The sequence below is a fragment of the Astyanax mexicanus genome, chromosome 17 (assembly GCF_023375975.1).
Source record: "Astyanax mexicanus isolate ESR-SI-001 chromosome 17, AstMex3_surface, whole genome shotgun sequence".
Lineage (NCBI taxonomy): Eukaryota > Metazoa > Chordata > Actinopteri > Characiformes > Acestrorhamphidae > Astyanax > Astyanax mexicanus.
In genome coordinates, this window is record NC_064424.1 from 21,964,580 (window position 1) to 21,981,971 (window position 17,392).

The 17,392-nt window shown below is 39.9% G+C and overlaps 1 protein-coding gene across 1 annotated transcript in view; it reads left to right on the forward strand.

Moving 5' to 3' along the window:
• Nucleotides 1-17,392, forward strand: part of crb2a (crumbs cell polarity complex component 2a) — a 29,714-nt gene that overhangs the window by 892 nt on the left and 11,430 nt on the right. The window contains exons 2-3 of the mRNA XM_049466633.1: nt 14,260-14,919; nt 16,846-17,041. Of these exons, the coding sequence (XP_049322590.1) occupies nt 14,260-14,919; nt 16,846-17,041 (856 nt within the window). The remainder of the gene's footprint in view (nt 1-14,259; nt 14,920-16,845; nt 17,042-17,392) is intronic.

The window sequence follows — 17,392 nt, forward strand, 5'->3', positions numbered from 1 at the left end:
CGGTGGTGTAATGGTATGGAGTGTTATAAATCAGTGGTGTAACAGTATGGAGTGTTATAAATCAGTGGTGTAATAGTATGGAGTGTTATAAATCAGTTGTGTAACAGTATAGTGTGTGATAAATCAGTGGTTTTATAGTACGATGTGTTATAAATCAGTGGTGTAACAGTATGGAGTGTTATAAATCAGTGGTGTAACAGTATGGAGTGTTATGAATCAGTGGTGTAATGGTATGGAGTGTTATAAATCAGTGGTGTGATGTATGGAGTGTTATAAATCAGTCGAGGGATGGTATGTAGTGTTATAAATCAGTGGTGTAATTGTTTAGTGTGTTATAAATCAGTGGTGGAATATTATGGAGTGTTATAAATCAGTGTAATGATATGGAATGTGTTATGTGTCAGTAGTGTAATGGTGTTGAGTGTGACAAGTCAGCGGTATAATGGTGTGGAGTGTGTTATGAGTCAGGGATGAAATGTTATGGAGTGTGTTTACAAGTCAGTGGTGTATCAGTGTGGAGTGTTGTAAGAGTTATTGGTGTAATGGTCTTAAGTGTGCTTTGGTTCAGTGGTGTACTGATGTGAAATGTGCTACAGGTCAGTAATGTAACAGAACAGTGCAAACTGTTACAGGTAATTTTGTAATCTTATTTTGGTCTGAAAAATACATGAAGATGAATCCCGCTTTAAGATCCATGGCTTGAACATGGATCAATAAAAACAACTGAATCCCAAAAGTCATAAATAGGGCAATAGCCAGACCCAAATTTTGCAATGTTTAACAATGTTAAAAGAAACAGAACATAATCACACAAGTCTTGAGTTTTGTATTGTGATGTGTGTGTGTTCCTATTATTTCTAATTGTGTCGGAGTGTTGAGTAAATGAAGGTTGGTGTGTTGTACTTCAATTCAGTGGAACCATTCTTCTTTTGGGCCCTCCCCATCTGGGTGTGGTCTAAAAGTGGAAAGGGTGGGCTGCTATTGTTTGAATGTTTGATTGTTACCAAAATGAACCGAATTTTTAAGAATACAGTAATCTTTATTAGGCTCCTTTTAACAAAAGTATGAATAGTGTAACAAACAATTAAAATGTAGCACATACTGGATGACACATGGCTGACAAGAGATGCCAATGCTTAAACTTATAAAGTATGCTTAACATCTAAAGACACACCATGATCATGTCATGGGTTATAGTATAGTAAATTAAAATACGTATTGGTCCTTTAGGGTGCATCTTAGCCTCCACGTCCGGATTAGCATTTCTCTAAAAAAAAGTGATAGCCTGCTAAAGCTAGTTCTAATCACGCTTAGGCATGCTAGCTGAGTAAAACAGCTAATCAGCTAATACCTCTGAAAACAAACAGAGCACAGGCTATCAGAGTGCTGTCACTCATCACTCACACCTCTCTTACTCGCTCTCTCTCTGCCCTTTTTAAACTCGGTCTGCTCAGTGTTATTGCACTAAAGCATTATCTGTCTTTCTCTGTGTGTGTGTGTGTGTGTGTGTGTGTGTGTGCGCGCAGCAGTGAAAGGTTATCTAGATGAGCAATTCCTCAGATCAGGCCAAGTCCCACTCTTATATTCCCACTCAAAGTCAAGACAAACCACAGATACCACCCTGTGGGTTTCTGAGAAAGATAGGGCTTTTTAGAAGAGGTTTTAAATTACACAGACTTCAAAAAGAAACGTCACTCCAAAAAGTTTGAAGTGTCTCTATTTTTCACTTTTTGACATGATGGGAATCAGGCAGTTTCTCTTAGACTTTATCAGAAATGTATTAGAATAATGAATGTACCAACAGAATTGCTCCAAATAATCAAAGACAAATAATCTATAATAAACCATTTTTGATCTGGTTCATCTGATGGAACAGGTATACATCTATGCTGATATTGGATTTAATTATTCTAAGGTTCAATTATACATACAAAAGCCCTATGTGGATGGAATTAGTTTCTCAGGGGGTCCTGTGGTAATTTTCTCTTTTTATAGGGGGTTCTCTGTGATTTTATTCCCATCCGGAACGGCCATGTACATTACAGGCTGAATTACCTACTGTTTTTCGCTAAACTCCGTGGACCTCTAGTAATAATATTCCTGTCCGGACACACATCTCTGAATTTTTTACCTCGCATTTAATAAAATAGTTTTTTTTTTCCCACGGCCATGCACTGTATTTACACTTTGGGTGCGCGTTTCCACAGAGATCCACTAAAACACAACAGCAAGTGGAAATGAAGGAGCTACTGAACGTGATGTCATGTGACCAAGAAAGCCAAAAAACTCACTGGTCCTCCTGTTTTTTTCAATTGCAGTCCGGATGCAAGAGTTTTATCACTGAGTAGAAGTGTGAAACTTTTTTCCCCCTGAGAAACTAATCATGTCCAGATAGGGCCTTAGACATCAAGGTTGCGGTAGGGTTGAAAAGTGTTAATAGAACGTCTAATAGCATCCCACACATTTTCAACCAGGGGTGGGTCTGGTGATGACAGTGCCTGGCCATGACATAGTGTCAGTATCTTTAAGGCAAACTTTTGAGACAGCAGCAGTATGTGGACGAGCATTGTCCTGCTGCTCCAGGGACTAGGGAAGGTGACATGATTGATAATACGGGAACCTCAATCGCAGTTCAGATATACAATAAGACAATAATCAAAATAGCCAGAGCATTTCCACCTCAAACAATATTAATGTTATGAAGCAGTGTCATTACTGGAACTACTTTAGGGCTGTAGGACCTTACAGTTCATCTTTGAAAACCCTTAAATGTGGCTTAATTAAAGTAACTGTACTGGTTACAATAGTTTTCGATGGTGCTAAGAATAACTGACAGATATGGGTGGGATCAGGATTGTGTCATAAACCTGTCTGTCACATCAAGAGCTCTATCACACAAATGCATTCAGAAAGGCACAGACACACCTCACTCACACACAGCACCCATGACACAGAACCTAAATGTATTAGGGTTAGCAGAGCCAACACTCCAAATGCTTCTTAGCCCACATTCACATTGGCAAACAGCACATCCAAAAGGGATAAAGCTTCAGGAAGTACTCATGGAACTTGGTGACACAAAGCTGTCATCAATGAAAAGGCACAAGACACACACAAACTGTAATCCCAAATCAGAAAAAGTTGGAACAGTATGGAAATTGTAGCTTAAATTTGCTTTTAATTTCATTGCAGACAAAATGAATACAAAATACACTATACTGCCAAACGTATCTGGTCGCCTGCATTACTCTTGGATGCATGGAAAGCTTGTATGCAACTGCTCGGCCATTGAAACCCATTCCATGAAGCTCTCTCCACACAGTTCTTGAGCTAATCTGAAGGCCACATGAAGTTTGAAGTTAAAAGAGGGAGTTGCTCTTGTTCCCAGTCACTTCCACTTTGTTATAACTGCACTGACAGTTGGCTGTGGAGTATTTAGTAGTGAGGAAATTTCATGACTGGACTTGTTGCACAGGTGGCATCCTATCACTGTACCACTCTGGAATTTACTGAGTTCCTGAGAGCATTGACCCATTCTTTCACTAATGTTTGCATGTAGACACAGTCCTGCATCCCTAGGTGCTTGGTTTTATACACCTGGGGCCATGGTACAGATTGGAATCAGAGTTTAGTGATTTGGATGAGTACGCGGATACTTTTGCCAATATAGGTTACTTTGTTTTGTGTGGTCAGCTTTATTATTATTCTTTTTTTTCTACATTTAAATCTTAGCGCAACATATGCTGCCATCATGACAACACATTTTCTGGGTACATCCATGTAATGTTCAACAAGACAGTGCAAAACCACATGCTGCAAACAAAACAAAGAAAGAAGAGGATATGTGTTATGATGTGGCTGTAATCCTGACCTGTATGAAACACTCCAATGGTATTCTTGGTGCAAAAGACTGTATGAATGTTCTGTTTTCAAGTTTAGTTTACACATATTGTAAAAATTAGATTCCATCCAATCATGAACAGGTGGGATTCATGCTCATGCACAGAATGGGGGAAGATGAGGGGCATGAGATTTTATTGTATATCTGTGTGTTTGCTACACCTTGAGCTACATACACTGTTATGGAGAGATGGCCAAAAAACAGGAAAAAAAAAATATCTGAAGAACAAAAGCTGAAAAAGAAGTTCTTAGATCAGACACATGTGAACTTTGGTGCGAATGTTTCTCTATTCTTGGGTCATAGGTTGGTAACACTGACTTATTTTAGCTGTTTCACAGAAACAGGTCAATGTTGCTTTAGCCCTGATTTTCTCCAGAGTTTGTTTGGAACCAGCCTGGGAACATCTACTCTCATGGGTCTAGGTTTGATTGTTGTGTTCTGTATCTGGGTGCGACCAATGTATTCAACATTCAACCTTCCCAAATTAATTCAACACACTGAAAATTAACCAGTATAAAACAGCCTTAATTTGCATATGAAGTGGACTACACAAATAGTACCAATCTCCTGCTCTTAAACTACATATAGGGTTGTACTATGGAAGAGTCTGTGTTCTGACTGATTTTTCTCCTGCGAAAGCCGGACTATGGTATGCCCTTACACAAAAGCAGCTTTGCAGGTAAAGACCGAATGAATATCAGTTTGTGTGTGTGAGAGACAGTTTGACTGAGTCTCAGTAGTAATCCGAGGCTTACACTCGCAGGGCAGATTGAGATTAGCTGCTAAGGAACTGAAGAGGTCAGACAGACAGAGGCAGAGTGAGAGGAGGACTGGGGGACAGTCAGGGACAGTGAGGTGAAGCAGAGCTGTAAATATTCCTCACTGACCGGAGATTAAACTTCAGCGGCTGCCTGTTAACTTCTATAGTAATGCTTGGAATATTGCAAACCCTTTTTTTTATATTTCTGCATAAATTTGACTTAAAACTTAAATCTGATTTTCACAAAAGCAAGCTCTTATAGTAGAACTAAATCCAATTGGTCATTTATGTATATCAACTAAGCAACTAAGCATTTCTGTTGATTTGTTCTGCACACCTTATTTTGTCCCATTTCACCATACAAAAGAACTTCAGCTCCATTTTGTTCTTTAACTGCTTCCTCATTTCTAACATTTATATTGGATTGTTGGTTCGGACATTGGCTTGGCCAGTACATTCAATACATTAACTTCATTCTTATTTAACCGTTCTTTTGTAAAAATGGGTACTATGGGTATCTTTTTATATGACCCACATTAATCTAAGATTCAGTTCACAAACAGACGTCCTCACATTTTCTTCCAGAATTTGCTGCTGTAATTTAGAATACATTGTTTTATCAATGATGACCATGACATCAGACACACTTTAAGAAAATTACAGGAAGAATTATCTACTGTTTTTCGCTGAACTCCGTGGTCCTCAGGAAATTTTAGTCCCGTCCGGACTTAAATATCTGAGTTTCATCTCCTTGTGTTTAATAAAATAGCCACACACTGTAATTACACTTTGTGTGCGCATTTCCATTTAGATCAATGTAATCCGAGATAGCCAAAAAACTCACATATACCGTTTTTTTTTCATTTGAAGTCCAGATGCAAGAGTTTTATTACTGAGTAGAAGTGTAAAATATTCTTCACAAACGTACCCCCTGAGAAACTAATCCCTTCCGGATAGGGCTGTTGTTTCAGTAGCCTTTTGACCTGTCAGTATGAGTTTTAAAAGGCAGACAGACAGCCGTGTTTTATTTCTCCTTGCATTTGTTCAGTTGCACATTTATTCTTATGTTTCTCACTTTAAAGAACACTGCAGTTGTATATGTGTGAATAGATGACATAGGTACATACTATATAATCTTATATACTGTCATATTCATTAACTTTATTACTGTTTCTTACAACCACTGCTTTTTAGCATTTCTGGACTATGTGCAATTTCTGAGTATGATACACACATTCTATATTTAACATTTTATCACATTTTTAGAGTAAATATAGGAATTTATCTGCTATGGAAATTAAGATTTTTTTTCCTAGATCTGGATTTGCTTCTATTGTTTATTTCTGTACATTGGAATGCCTGGGACACCCTGCGTTCACACTGGAACGCGACGAGTCGCTTGTGTCGCCCAGCGTTTGTCGCTTGTGGGCGTGTCAAGCTCAACGCCCGCGTTTATCATGGTCCAGCCTCCGACAAGAAAAAAGGCACAAAAAAGGAATCACTTGGCCACTTTATTCTCCAGCTATAACTCCCAAACTTGCTGGACTCTTGTGCGTTTCTGTGATTTAACTGCGCTGGAAACGCAGCCGTTCCCACAGACTGATGTGGGTCCACCCCGTTCAACAGAAAGAACCGGGAAAGAAACTAGAAATTCAGAGAGCAGGAGCTTGAGGACGTCGAACCGCCTTGTTTGTGATTGGTCCAAAGAAAAGCTAGGAGCCAATCGGGTTAGAATGTCGCTTCACCGCATCATAACTCATTTTCATCTCCGTGTCGCTTGTCGCTCTGTCGCTTTGTCGCCTCTCGCGTGTCGCGGTGACAAATCGCGCCCTGCCATAGGAAATGAATGGTCGCCTGTCGCTTTGTCGCTTTCCAGTGTGAACGCAGGGTTAGCCTTAGCTCTGACACCTGAACATCAACATCATTTAGCTGCTGCAGTGTGTGTGGGGAGGTAAAGACAGGTGGAGGTGGTTTAATCCACTTTAACTTCCTGTAAGTAGTGTCAGACAGAGGAATCAGGGTTAGAATCAGATCAGGCTGGACAGACAGACAGACAGATCAGACTGGTGAGGAAAAGAGATCAGGGGAATTAGTGTGTCCTCTAGTACAGGAAAGAGATCGAGAGACAGTGTGTGTGCGAGAGTACCTGTGAAAGGCATGTGCCCTCAAGTATTACCTGATGTTAGAGCGGTGTTTACTACCATTACAGAAACAGTGAAGATACACCACCCAACGTGAAATAAAGAACTCATATAAAAGGGGTATTTATTATTTGGAAATGTACTGGTTAGCTCATTAGCATCTACAGAGAAATCCCCTATTACGCATTTCACATGAAATTCTATGGATTTTTGTTCGTTATTTTTTTTATGGTATTGCATTATTGAAAGCACTCTGTTACCTACTAAATAAACCCACAGTAGCCCAATTGTTTTGTAAGTAAGCATTTTTTTTTTGTTGTACCTTGTGTCCATTATTAATATTTTTTAATATTATTGACCAGCCATTTATTAAATTTTACAATCACTCAGATACCAAAAGGCTGAATTATTGTCAAGGCAACACAGTGTCTATGGCATCGTCTTTTTAAGTGGCCTACGCCATTGTGAGCATTTAAATTTGTGCGTTTGTGTGTCCAACATTTGTTTCTGCAGTTTACTTGTAAAGGCTCTTACTATACCAGTCATTTAAACACTGTTTAGTCTTATCATTTCCGTATTCGAAGCTGTTTCTCACCATTCAAAAAGACAAACACATTTAATGATGTTGAGGTCTGGACTCTGGGGTGGTCAGCCAGTTGTTCTGAGCAGCTTTTTTACTTTCATTTGATCAAATGGGCTTTTTGATTTGTTTGTTTGCTTTCCTCAGAAAGAGCCTCTTGAACAGCTTCTAATCCTTTTAGACCCACCCACATTGCTGACATAGGCTTAAAGGGCTGTTTATCTAATGGGTAGAGATTTAGGGATGTCAGAGGAAGCTGGGCACTGCAATAAAAATGCAATGCTGCCATAAAGTTGAGTAGAGTTGTTTTGGCACAATATGTGTTTTATTACTTTACTTTTAACACTTTAATTACCAAGGGCTCCATCCCACTTATGCTGTTGGGAACTTTATATGTTTATTTTGGTTGTGGCATTGAAATTGATATTGAGAATGGTAAAAGTCCATGGCTATGTGTACCAACTACCACATTTCTGGAATCATAACATTCCTATTGTGATGTACTAGGTCCTGCAGGGGGTTGTTAGGGGTACTGTGTTCAGTTTTCAGAAATGTATTTTTCGTGTGTGTGTGTGTGTGTGTGTAGGAGATTTTGGGGGAAGTGACTGGGATGAGCCGCTCCTGTGAACTGAAGCCGTTGCCATGGCTAGGGTGTTCTAAACTCTTGACCCCTGTTGATGTGTATTTGTTCCTAACTTGACCATAGTCTCACTGAGTGTGTGTGTGTGTGTGTGTAAGAAAGAGAGAGGAGCAAACTGTGCTTTAGGAGCTTACTAGCTATGTATAGCGTCCAGCTCCACAGGATGTCCAGGGATGTGCTTGTGTTAAAAAAGAGATAAGACAGCAAAAGTTAGGAAGACAACTTAAATTGAGGATGAAGTGTTACCTTAGAAGAAGGCTTGGAAATGTCCAGATCTTCTTAAGTTGTGAGGTGGTTTCTTGTGATTGAGACAGAACACTGGCCATCATTCTCACGGAAAGCTAAATGAATAATCAGGATAATGGTATTGGGTGCCAAGATGACAGGGCTGTTAGCTGCAGACTACAGGCCAATAATACTTACCTCTGAATGACAATAGGGCTAGTGCTTATTGTGGTTAGCGGCTGATGCTGATACTCCTCCAGTCTTGGTGCTGGAGAACCTGTATAATGCTGTACTTCAGCAGAGTGGTTTTACTGCTCCTTAAAACCTGACTGGTAAAATTCATACATAACGCAGACTGACGATTTTTGTGAAAATTAAAGTGCACCTTATAGTCCAAAAAAAATACGGTATACAAGTTATGGCCCTATTTTTAGTGCATGTTCCTCTCCATTGTAAATTCTTAGTTAAGTAAGTGCTTTAGTCCCATTGTCTGGTAAGACTGTGTCTCAGACATCAAACAGTATATTCATAACCAGCTGGTGTAATAACTTTCTGTAAAAGAACTTCTATAGAGGTTAAGATGTTCAAAACTGATGTTCAAAACTAAATATCTATGTATTTTACAGACTATAAGGCATATTTTAAGTGACATTAATAAGGATCAAGGGTGTCGCCATGTTTTCCTTAGGAGTAGCTAATTAAATAAAACTGTAATTATTTAAAAAATAAATTTCTTTTTAAGTCAAACGAGCACTGGATGTCAAATTACACAGATTTCTTTCCTGTAAACTGTTTGTTTGGGTGAGTAAACAAATTAATTATGAAAAAAATTAAGTAAAGTAGTGTCAGTCAATTAAAAAAATATATTAAATTAATTACAGCTCGATTAATAATTGATGATGGGTATGTAAATGTAAATAAAAGAATTGGTTTTAGAAATACTTAGATTTGTATTATTGCTGTGAATCCCTTAAAAATATATATTTAATCACAATTCACAACTAGGCCTGTATTTAGTGACTAAATCATGGATAAAATCATGATTATATATATTTTTTAATGCTGGTATTTATCTGTGTTTTCGGGAAGAGGACATTAATAATGGTGTAGTCTGATTTACACCTGGCAGATTAGATTCTTTTTTTATTTTATTATTATATTTCAGGGCAGTTTTGATGCTTTTTCAACTCTTATGTTGTAATATGCTGAATTATTGAACTCCTAAAGTGTTTTAATGGAGAAAATAAATGCTAGTGTAGCTCCATATTCCACACCTTGAACAGCTTGAAAGGAAGAAATGTGCCACTAGCTAAGTGTAAAAGAGATAAAAAGAGACAGAGAAAGCAAGCATAAACTTTAGCAAAAACACTGAATTCTTTAACAGTAAGTGTTGCTTCACTTAATGCATCTTGTGTTTCAAAAATGAACGCATTATTTTGACAGCCTTAATTTAAACTAATTTTAAATTAACATATTCTCTGCCTTCCTTTTTTTGAGACGCCACTCAAACTGCCACTCAAATTCGAAGCTTTGTGAATTGTTATTCCTCTGGTTGTCAATGTTCTCATAGAGTGGACAACAAGAGCAGGTCAATAGGGTCGCATGCACACACACACACACACACACACACACACACACACCTCCATCTGCTCGCTCATCCAATTTAACTACAGTCCTTGTCTTGCAGTTCTTTTGCTGTACTGTCACAACAGTGAACGCTTGTTAATGTAAGGTGTTTAAACCATGTATCTTGGTGAGTGGCTTTTTTAACTTGCACAAAATTCTATAATACACTACTAAACACTAATAAACACTACTAAACACTAATAAACACTACTTAACACTAATATACACTCATAAACACACATTCACACTATAAACATGGTTTATATATTTTTAAAAATATATTTTAAGTTTTGCTTCTTATAATAATATTTTTCTCAGTGGCCGTTTGCAAAGTACTGTACTGTACCGCTACACACACACCCACACACACACACACACACACCATACTCACCACCCTCTCCCAGCCACCCACACACACACACACAACCACACTCCTACATTCCTGACCTGCACTCATTAATATCTTCCACATGAATGAAGATTTGGGAAAGGGAGGACTGATCAAAGTGGGGGGGTCTGGGGGAGGAGCCAAAAGGAGAAAGGATGAGGGGATGAAGAGGCCCGCTGAGGTGAGGGAGGTGGGGGTCGGGTTTAGAGAATGGGGGTTGGGTTGTATGGAAGGACAGCAGCATGGTTAGGTAGAAGTGAACAGAATCAGGCTCAGCCAGATAACCTGAATGAGGAAGTACTCAACCGTGGTCTTGTGTAATTGGTCAGTTTGGTCAGCCAGACAACATCCGTACAACCCCCACCCGCTGACTCTTTTCTACTCCTCTCTCACGCTCTTATGTACACACTGCCGTTTAGCCTCTAGTGCACCACTAATTGACAGTAATAGTATTTAATATTGAACAGTATTAAAAGCACAGTTACAGTACAGCTTAGAGGGGTCTTGGGTGGTCTTTGTAAGTCATAGATTGGAAGGTGAGTGTCAAATAAGTGTGTGGATTTTGTGGGTATGTGAATGGAAGGATGCAATCTACAACACAAAGTTGATAAACAAATTCTAAATTCTTCAGTGAATCACAATTCATTACCACATGAACTATCACCATTGGTCATCATCACCACAAAGACTATTATCACAGATGATTATCAACACACAGACATGACCACAGACTATCACCACAATCCGGCAAACACATAGACCATCACCATATTTTTAATGGCAACAGTCTTATCACCAAAGATTATTATTACATACCATAACCACAGTCCATTAACACAGATCATCACCATGTTCCATTACCACACTTTATCTCCACAGACCAGAACCATAGTCCATCAACACACATAATTACCATGTTTCAGCACTACAAACTAAGGCTGCACGAATCTGCAAAAGAAATTTACATTGCAAATGTTCATTTTTCAACTATATATATCACGATATTAAACAATGCAGAGCCTTGCTCCCATCCGGTTGCTGTCTTTTATCCGGACCAGTTAAGAGCTGAGTCATCGCTGAGCACTCAAAACCCAAGGAAAACAACTAAACAACAGTAAACAACCCTTTTTTTCCCCCCAATTTCTCCCCAATTTACACGGCCAATTAGCCAACCCACTCATTAGGACTCCCCTATCACTAGTAATGCCCCAACACATACATGCTTCCTCCGATACATATGAAATCAGCGACCGCTTCTTTTCGAGCTGCTGCTGATGCAGCATTCCCGAGCAGTCAGCGCGCTCAGAGGAAAGCGCAGCGGCTCGGTTCCATTACATCAGCTCACAGATGCCCTGTGCTGTGGACATCACCATAGGAGTGATGTGGGGAGAGAGCACCATCTACCCACCCGGAGGTAGCAGGACCGATTTTGCTCCCTCTAAGCGCCGGCAGCTTGATGGCAAAGCTGCATGAGCTGGGGTTCGAACCTGTGACCACCTGCTCATAGTGGCAGCGCTTTAGGCTGCTGGACCACTCGGTGCCCAGTAATCAACCCTTTAATCAGGCAATTAAATGGCTTTTTAAAAGGCAAATAACGTTTTTCTGCCATTAAAAGCGTGGATTCAGCTGTAACTGGAAATATCTGTGCAAAACTGTGCTGGACTGAGGTGCACAGCTTTTGACGCGTGTTTACAAGCACATGCCCAACCATGTGGATAGAGGCCATGTGGTTACCTCGTGTTTATTCCTGGCTCCCCCTCACGCTCCCCCTCCCCATCGCGCATCGGCAGCAGGAGCCAGTCACTTACACAGACACAGAGACAACGCTGTGTATCTACGTCTTGTGTCAAGAATAAAAACATTGCAACATGCCTTAAGTGACATCACACGTCCTGTGATGTGACTATTTAGCATGCGCACATTGTGATGATGATGCCTAAACGATATATGGTGCACCCACTCTACAAACCAACACCATCACCACAGACTTTCACTTCACAGACCATCATTACACAGACCATTACCATAAAGCACATTATCATCACACCACTTTAATACAGTCATCACACATTACCCATGTCGAGTCTGAAACCAGTCTATTATCATAGAGCCCATCATTATAGTCCGTTACCACAAAGACCATCACCACAGTCCATAACCCTACTTCATCAACACAGACCCTCACTATGTCTGATTGATTTTATTAATTTAAAAGAACATTTTAAAATGAATAAATTACTGATTTATGGTTTAGTGGGTAGATTTAACCCTATTTTTATCTTTCATACTCAAATGGAGACCCTTTTTTTGGGTGGGGTGATTTATAAGAGTTTTGGTGTGTGGTGATGGAGGTGCTGTCAATATGAAATGGTGTGGGCTAAGAGATGTTTAAAGACTTTAAAGGCCTTTTAAAGCCTCATAAACACTCGGAACCACCATTAGGCTGGTTTCGACTCTCTGACCTTCAGGTAGTATTTATAACTTACAGAGCAGTGGAAATCCTGTTACGTGTCTAAATACGTTTTAATCAGCTTGAAAGGGTGTCAGAAGTTACTCCAGCAGTGCCACAACTCCAAGACCAGAACGTCATTCTTCCGACTGTCCATTTGCCAGGATTTTGTTAGCTTGAGAAGATCATTTACGTAAATGCTGAGGAAAAAGCATGTGAACAGGAACTCTCCTGAAGGCATGGATTTAGTCAGGTCTTTCTACCAATACAGTCCAAATGTTTGTACATACAAACATACAAAGGGGGTTGTAACCCTTCTGACCACAACTGAGACTAACTCTAGTATTAGACCACTGATTTGTAACACTGTACAGCCCAGTTAAATTTATTTTTACACGGTTGTTATTGAAATGTTTTGTTTGACTGCTATTCAGACACTATTTTTATGTTGTGTATGATAAGTTTTTTTTTTTTTTTTGTATTAAAATCTTTCATGTGTTTGAAACCACAGCTAAATTTTCTGTCTACCATATAGCTTTGTAGGTGTTTAGTCCTAACTGCACTCTTTTTTCTAAACAACATCCAATCCCCACATGCCCCCCACCTACAAATACCAGCGTTAGGTTGAGCCTTTTGTCGCCTAAATCATGAGGTTTTTGTAAACTGATGTGAAAACGTGTGCATTCAAGGCATTATCATATTAGCTTTTGGTTAGATAAGTTAGGGATACTGTCCTAAGTATTGGCTCTGTCATGAGAAGGTTCTAGGTTCAAACCCTGGTGATGCCACAGCCACCTGTCAGTAACTTCTTTCTCTCCCTGAGTAGGAAATATGACCCTCCCTCACCCCATTACTTAGCGTGGGCAGGTTAATGTTCATAACTTTCATAATCAGCAGATCATTGTACCTTTCACACTACAAAACTTTTTTTTTGTAGTCAGGAATATTTTAGTAGTTAGGGTTTGCATTCTACCTGAGTCTGTCTACTTTCCACCTTAACACCTTTTGTCACGATAACTGCTAACGTGCTAGGCTATGCGTGAGACACATTTATTTTTCTTTCAAAATATATGTCCATAAGGAATAAGCAATACATTTTGCCTGTGCAAAAAAAAGAAAAAAAAAGAAAATAGATAAGAAAACAAATAAAGACTGTTGTCTATAACTCTTTAATTGGCTGTAACTAGTCTAACTTCTAGCCACAACAACTTTAACATTGCTGGATTCGTAGTTGTTGGGAGGGCCAGATATTAAACCTGCTAGATAATTGTCTGGGGAATGTGAGGAATTTATGAGCCTTTTACACATAGCGACTGAGTGCATATGGCTATTTGCACACAGGAGTTTCCAAAAACAGTTAATAATGGGAAGATTGGGCCTTAGCTAAAAAATAGAATAAGCAGTTAAAATTTCCCCTGCAAGCCACTATTAGCAAATCATATACCCTTCAGGTTCTACAAAGAAGACTTTCAATCTTCAACCCTAACAGCTTAGCATTGAGTGATTTTAGGCAGTTCCTGACACTCTTCTCTCTTTTTCTTCCCGACAGGTATATTCTGCTCAGAATCTTCCGAGAAGTGTGTTTCATCTCCGTGTCAGAATGGTGCAACATGTGTGGACACCATGGATGACTATGTGTGTCTGTGTTCCCGGGATGGAGTGCGCTACATGGGAAAGGACTGTGAAGAGTTGTACGATGCGTGTGTGTTTGCAGAGTGCGAGGGGTGTGTTAGTGAACTGGGTACTGGGAACTTCACCTGTCCAGCAGAGGTGGACGAGTGTGCGAGCGATCCATGCGTAGGAGCTCGAACAGAGTGTCTGAAGGAGCCAGACGGGTTCCTATGCCTGTGTCCCGATGGCTTAGGAGGGGATGACTGCACTGCACGCATCACTGACTGCGTGGACCAGCCCTGCCTCAACAACGCCACCTGCAGGCGGCAGCTGGATGGCTTCGTGTGCGAGTGTGCTCCAGGATACCGTGGCGAACACTGCGAGGAGGATATTAACGAGTGCTTGTCACACCCTTGCCAGAACGGGGCGATATGCATGGACGGTATCAACGAATACCACTGCTTCTGCGTACCTGGTTACCAGGGCTACAACTGTGAGATTGACATTAATGAGTGTGCATCAAGACCGTGTGAAAACAACGGGACCTGTGTCAATGGGAAAGACCGCTACATTTGCGAGTGCCTCCTGGGGTACACGGGTAAGAGGAGGGTGTATTTGTGTGTAAACTACAGAAAATGAATCATGTTGAATGTTGTTAAATGCCTGTTAATGTCAGAAACCACCCTTTTTTAACTTCATAACCAGGTTAAACAGTAAATACAAAAAAAAGTTTTGCTTGAAGATTTTTTTCGTAAGACAGATAACTTTAAATTATTCTGTTATAGTTACAGAATAAAGTTAGAACTATACTGGCTGTTAACTACAATTTTGAGGGCTCAGAGTGGTCCAGCAGACTAAGGCACTGCCATGATTATCGGGAGGTCACTGCTTCGAATCCCGTTCATGTTGCTTGCCATCAGCTGCCGGAGCCTTGAAAGAGCACAATTGGCCTTTTCTTCTCTCCGAGTGGGTAGATAGCGTTCTCTCATCACTCTGGCAAGGTTTTAACAGTCAGCATGAGGCGTTGAGGAGTCGATGCAATTTCCTATGAGTGTGCTGGCAACTTGGCAATGCTGCATCAGCAGTAGTTCAAAAAGAGGTTGTGGCTGACTTCACATGTATTGGAGGAGGCATGTGCTAGTCTTCACCCTCCTTGTGTTGGGGCATCACTAGTGATTGGGGCGGGGGTCCTGATATACTGAAACATGGTCTGGTTCTTCTGAAGTGTGAAAACACTTTTCTAGATGGTTTGGACTTTCTGACCAATTTCAGTAAGCTGAAACAGTCTTTAGACAAACCAGAGGAAAAAGAAATAATTGGTGTTTTGCCAAAATCCGACATCCCTTTGGTGTGCAGGTGCGTCACACAGCAGTATGAACACAAACACTTAGGCTAGTAATGAATTTATTTACTGTAACAGTAGATTAACCCTTATTTATAAACCGAAATAAAAGGAATCAGAGGATCATCTTTCACACTCATTCTGCTGCGTTTGCGTTTATGTGAAGGGGAGTCAGATTCTGACAGATAGAATTCGTCACAACACCTGGCAAAGCAACTTGCCAAACATATAACTACAAACCAATTAATATATGAAGTATAGAGAGATGCGGGCTATGTAGCTGATGACAACAGGAACACACACACAGTGACCTTGTGGAACAAGTGCCCAGAGCAATCAGGGAACAGCGAGAGTTAAGGGCCTTGCTTAAGGGCCCAATAGTGGCAGCCCGCCAAAGCCGGGTATCCCACAACCTACAACCTTGTTGACGATGGTCCAGTGTTCCAATCGCTAAACCACCATTGCTTATCAGTCATGCAGCTAGAGTTGCTTTTAGTTCCTTAACACCAATTTAATTCTGAAGGTTCTATGATACAGCTCAGGAAAAAATTAAGAGACCATATCAGTTTCTGAATCAGCTTCTATGATTTTGCTATTTATAGGTATATGTTTGAGTGAAATGAACATTGTTGTTTTATTCTATAAACTACAGACATTTCTTTCAAATTCCAAATAAAAATAATGTCATTTAGACATTATTTTTAGATACTTAGACATTATTTAGCATTTATTTGCAGAAAAAGAGAAATGGCTGAAAAAAGATGCAGAACTTACAGACTTCAAATAATGCAAAGAAAACAAGTTCACATTCATAAAGTTTTAAGAGTTCAGAAATCAATATTTGGTGGAATAACCCTGTTTTTTATCACATTTTTTTAATGAATCTTGGGATGTTCTCCTCCACCAGTCTTACACACTGCTTTTGGATAACTTTATGCCACTCTTGGTGTAAAAAATCAAGTAGTTCAGCTTGGTTTGATGGCTTGTGATCATCCATCTTCCTCTTGATTACATTCCAGAGGTTTTCAATTTAGTAAACTCAAGGAAAAACATCATCATTAAGTGATCTCTTAATTTTTTCCAGAGCTGTATGAGAGCTGTTTGAGATGTGCCTAAATCTACTTGTTTGAACTGTTGTTGAGCTGTGTGTAAAGTTCTGTCCTCTCCTCTGATGGTGAGCAGGAACGAACTGTGAAGTGGAGGTGGACGAGTGCGAGTCAGATCCGTGTGAAAACGGAGCGACCTGTATAGACCTGGTGGGGTTGTACACCTGCGACTGTGTGAAAGGATTCAGCGGCCTCAACTGTGAGATCAACATCGATGAGTGTGAGAGCGCACCATGTCAGAACGGAGGGACCTGTCAGGACCTGGTGGACAGGTAGAAATGGTTCTGTCTGCACAGAAATATAACCTTGTGATTGGAAGCATGTAGTGCAGTTTCTAGTAGTGTGTCGTATGTACTTTTTTGTTGTATTCACTTTGAATGTCAGCCAAAAATAAACAGTTAAACCTGCAACTGAAAGAACAACAGGAAACTTAAGAAAATCACAATCACATTTTTCGCACTATAAGGCGCACTAAAAATCCTTTAATTTTCCTAAAAATCATTAGTTCGTCTTATAACCCGATGCGTATGAAATTTATGTATGAATTTTACCAGTCAGGTTGTAAGGAGCAGTAAAGACAGTTTTATAACGGAGTTTCAGTTTAGCTTAAGGTATTGAGGCTG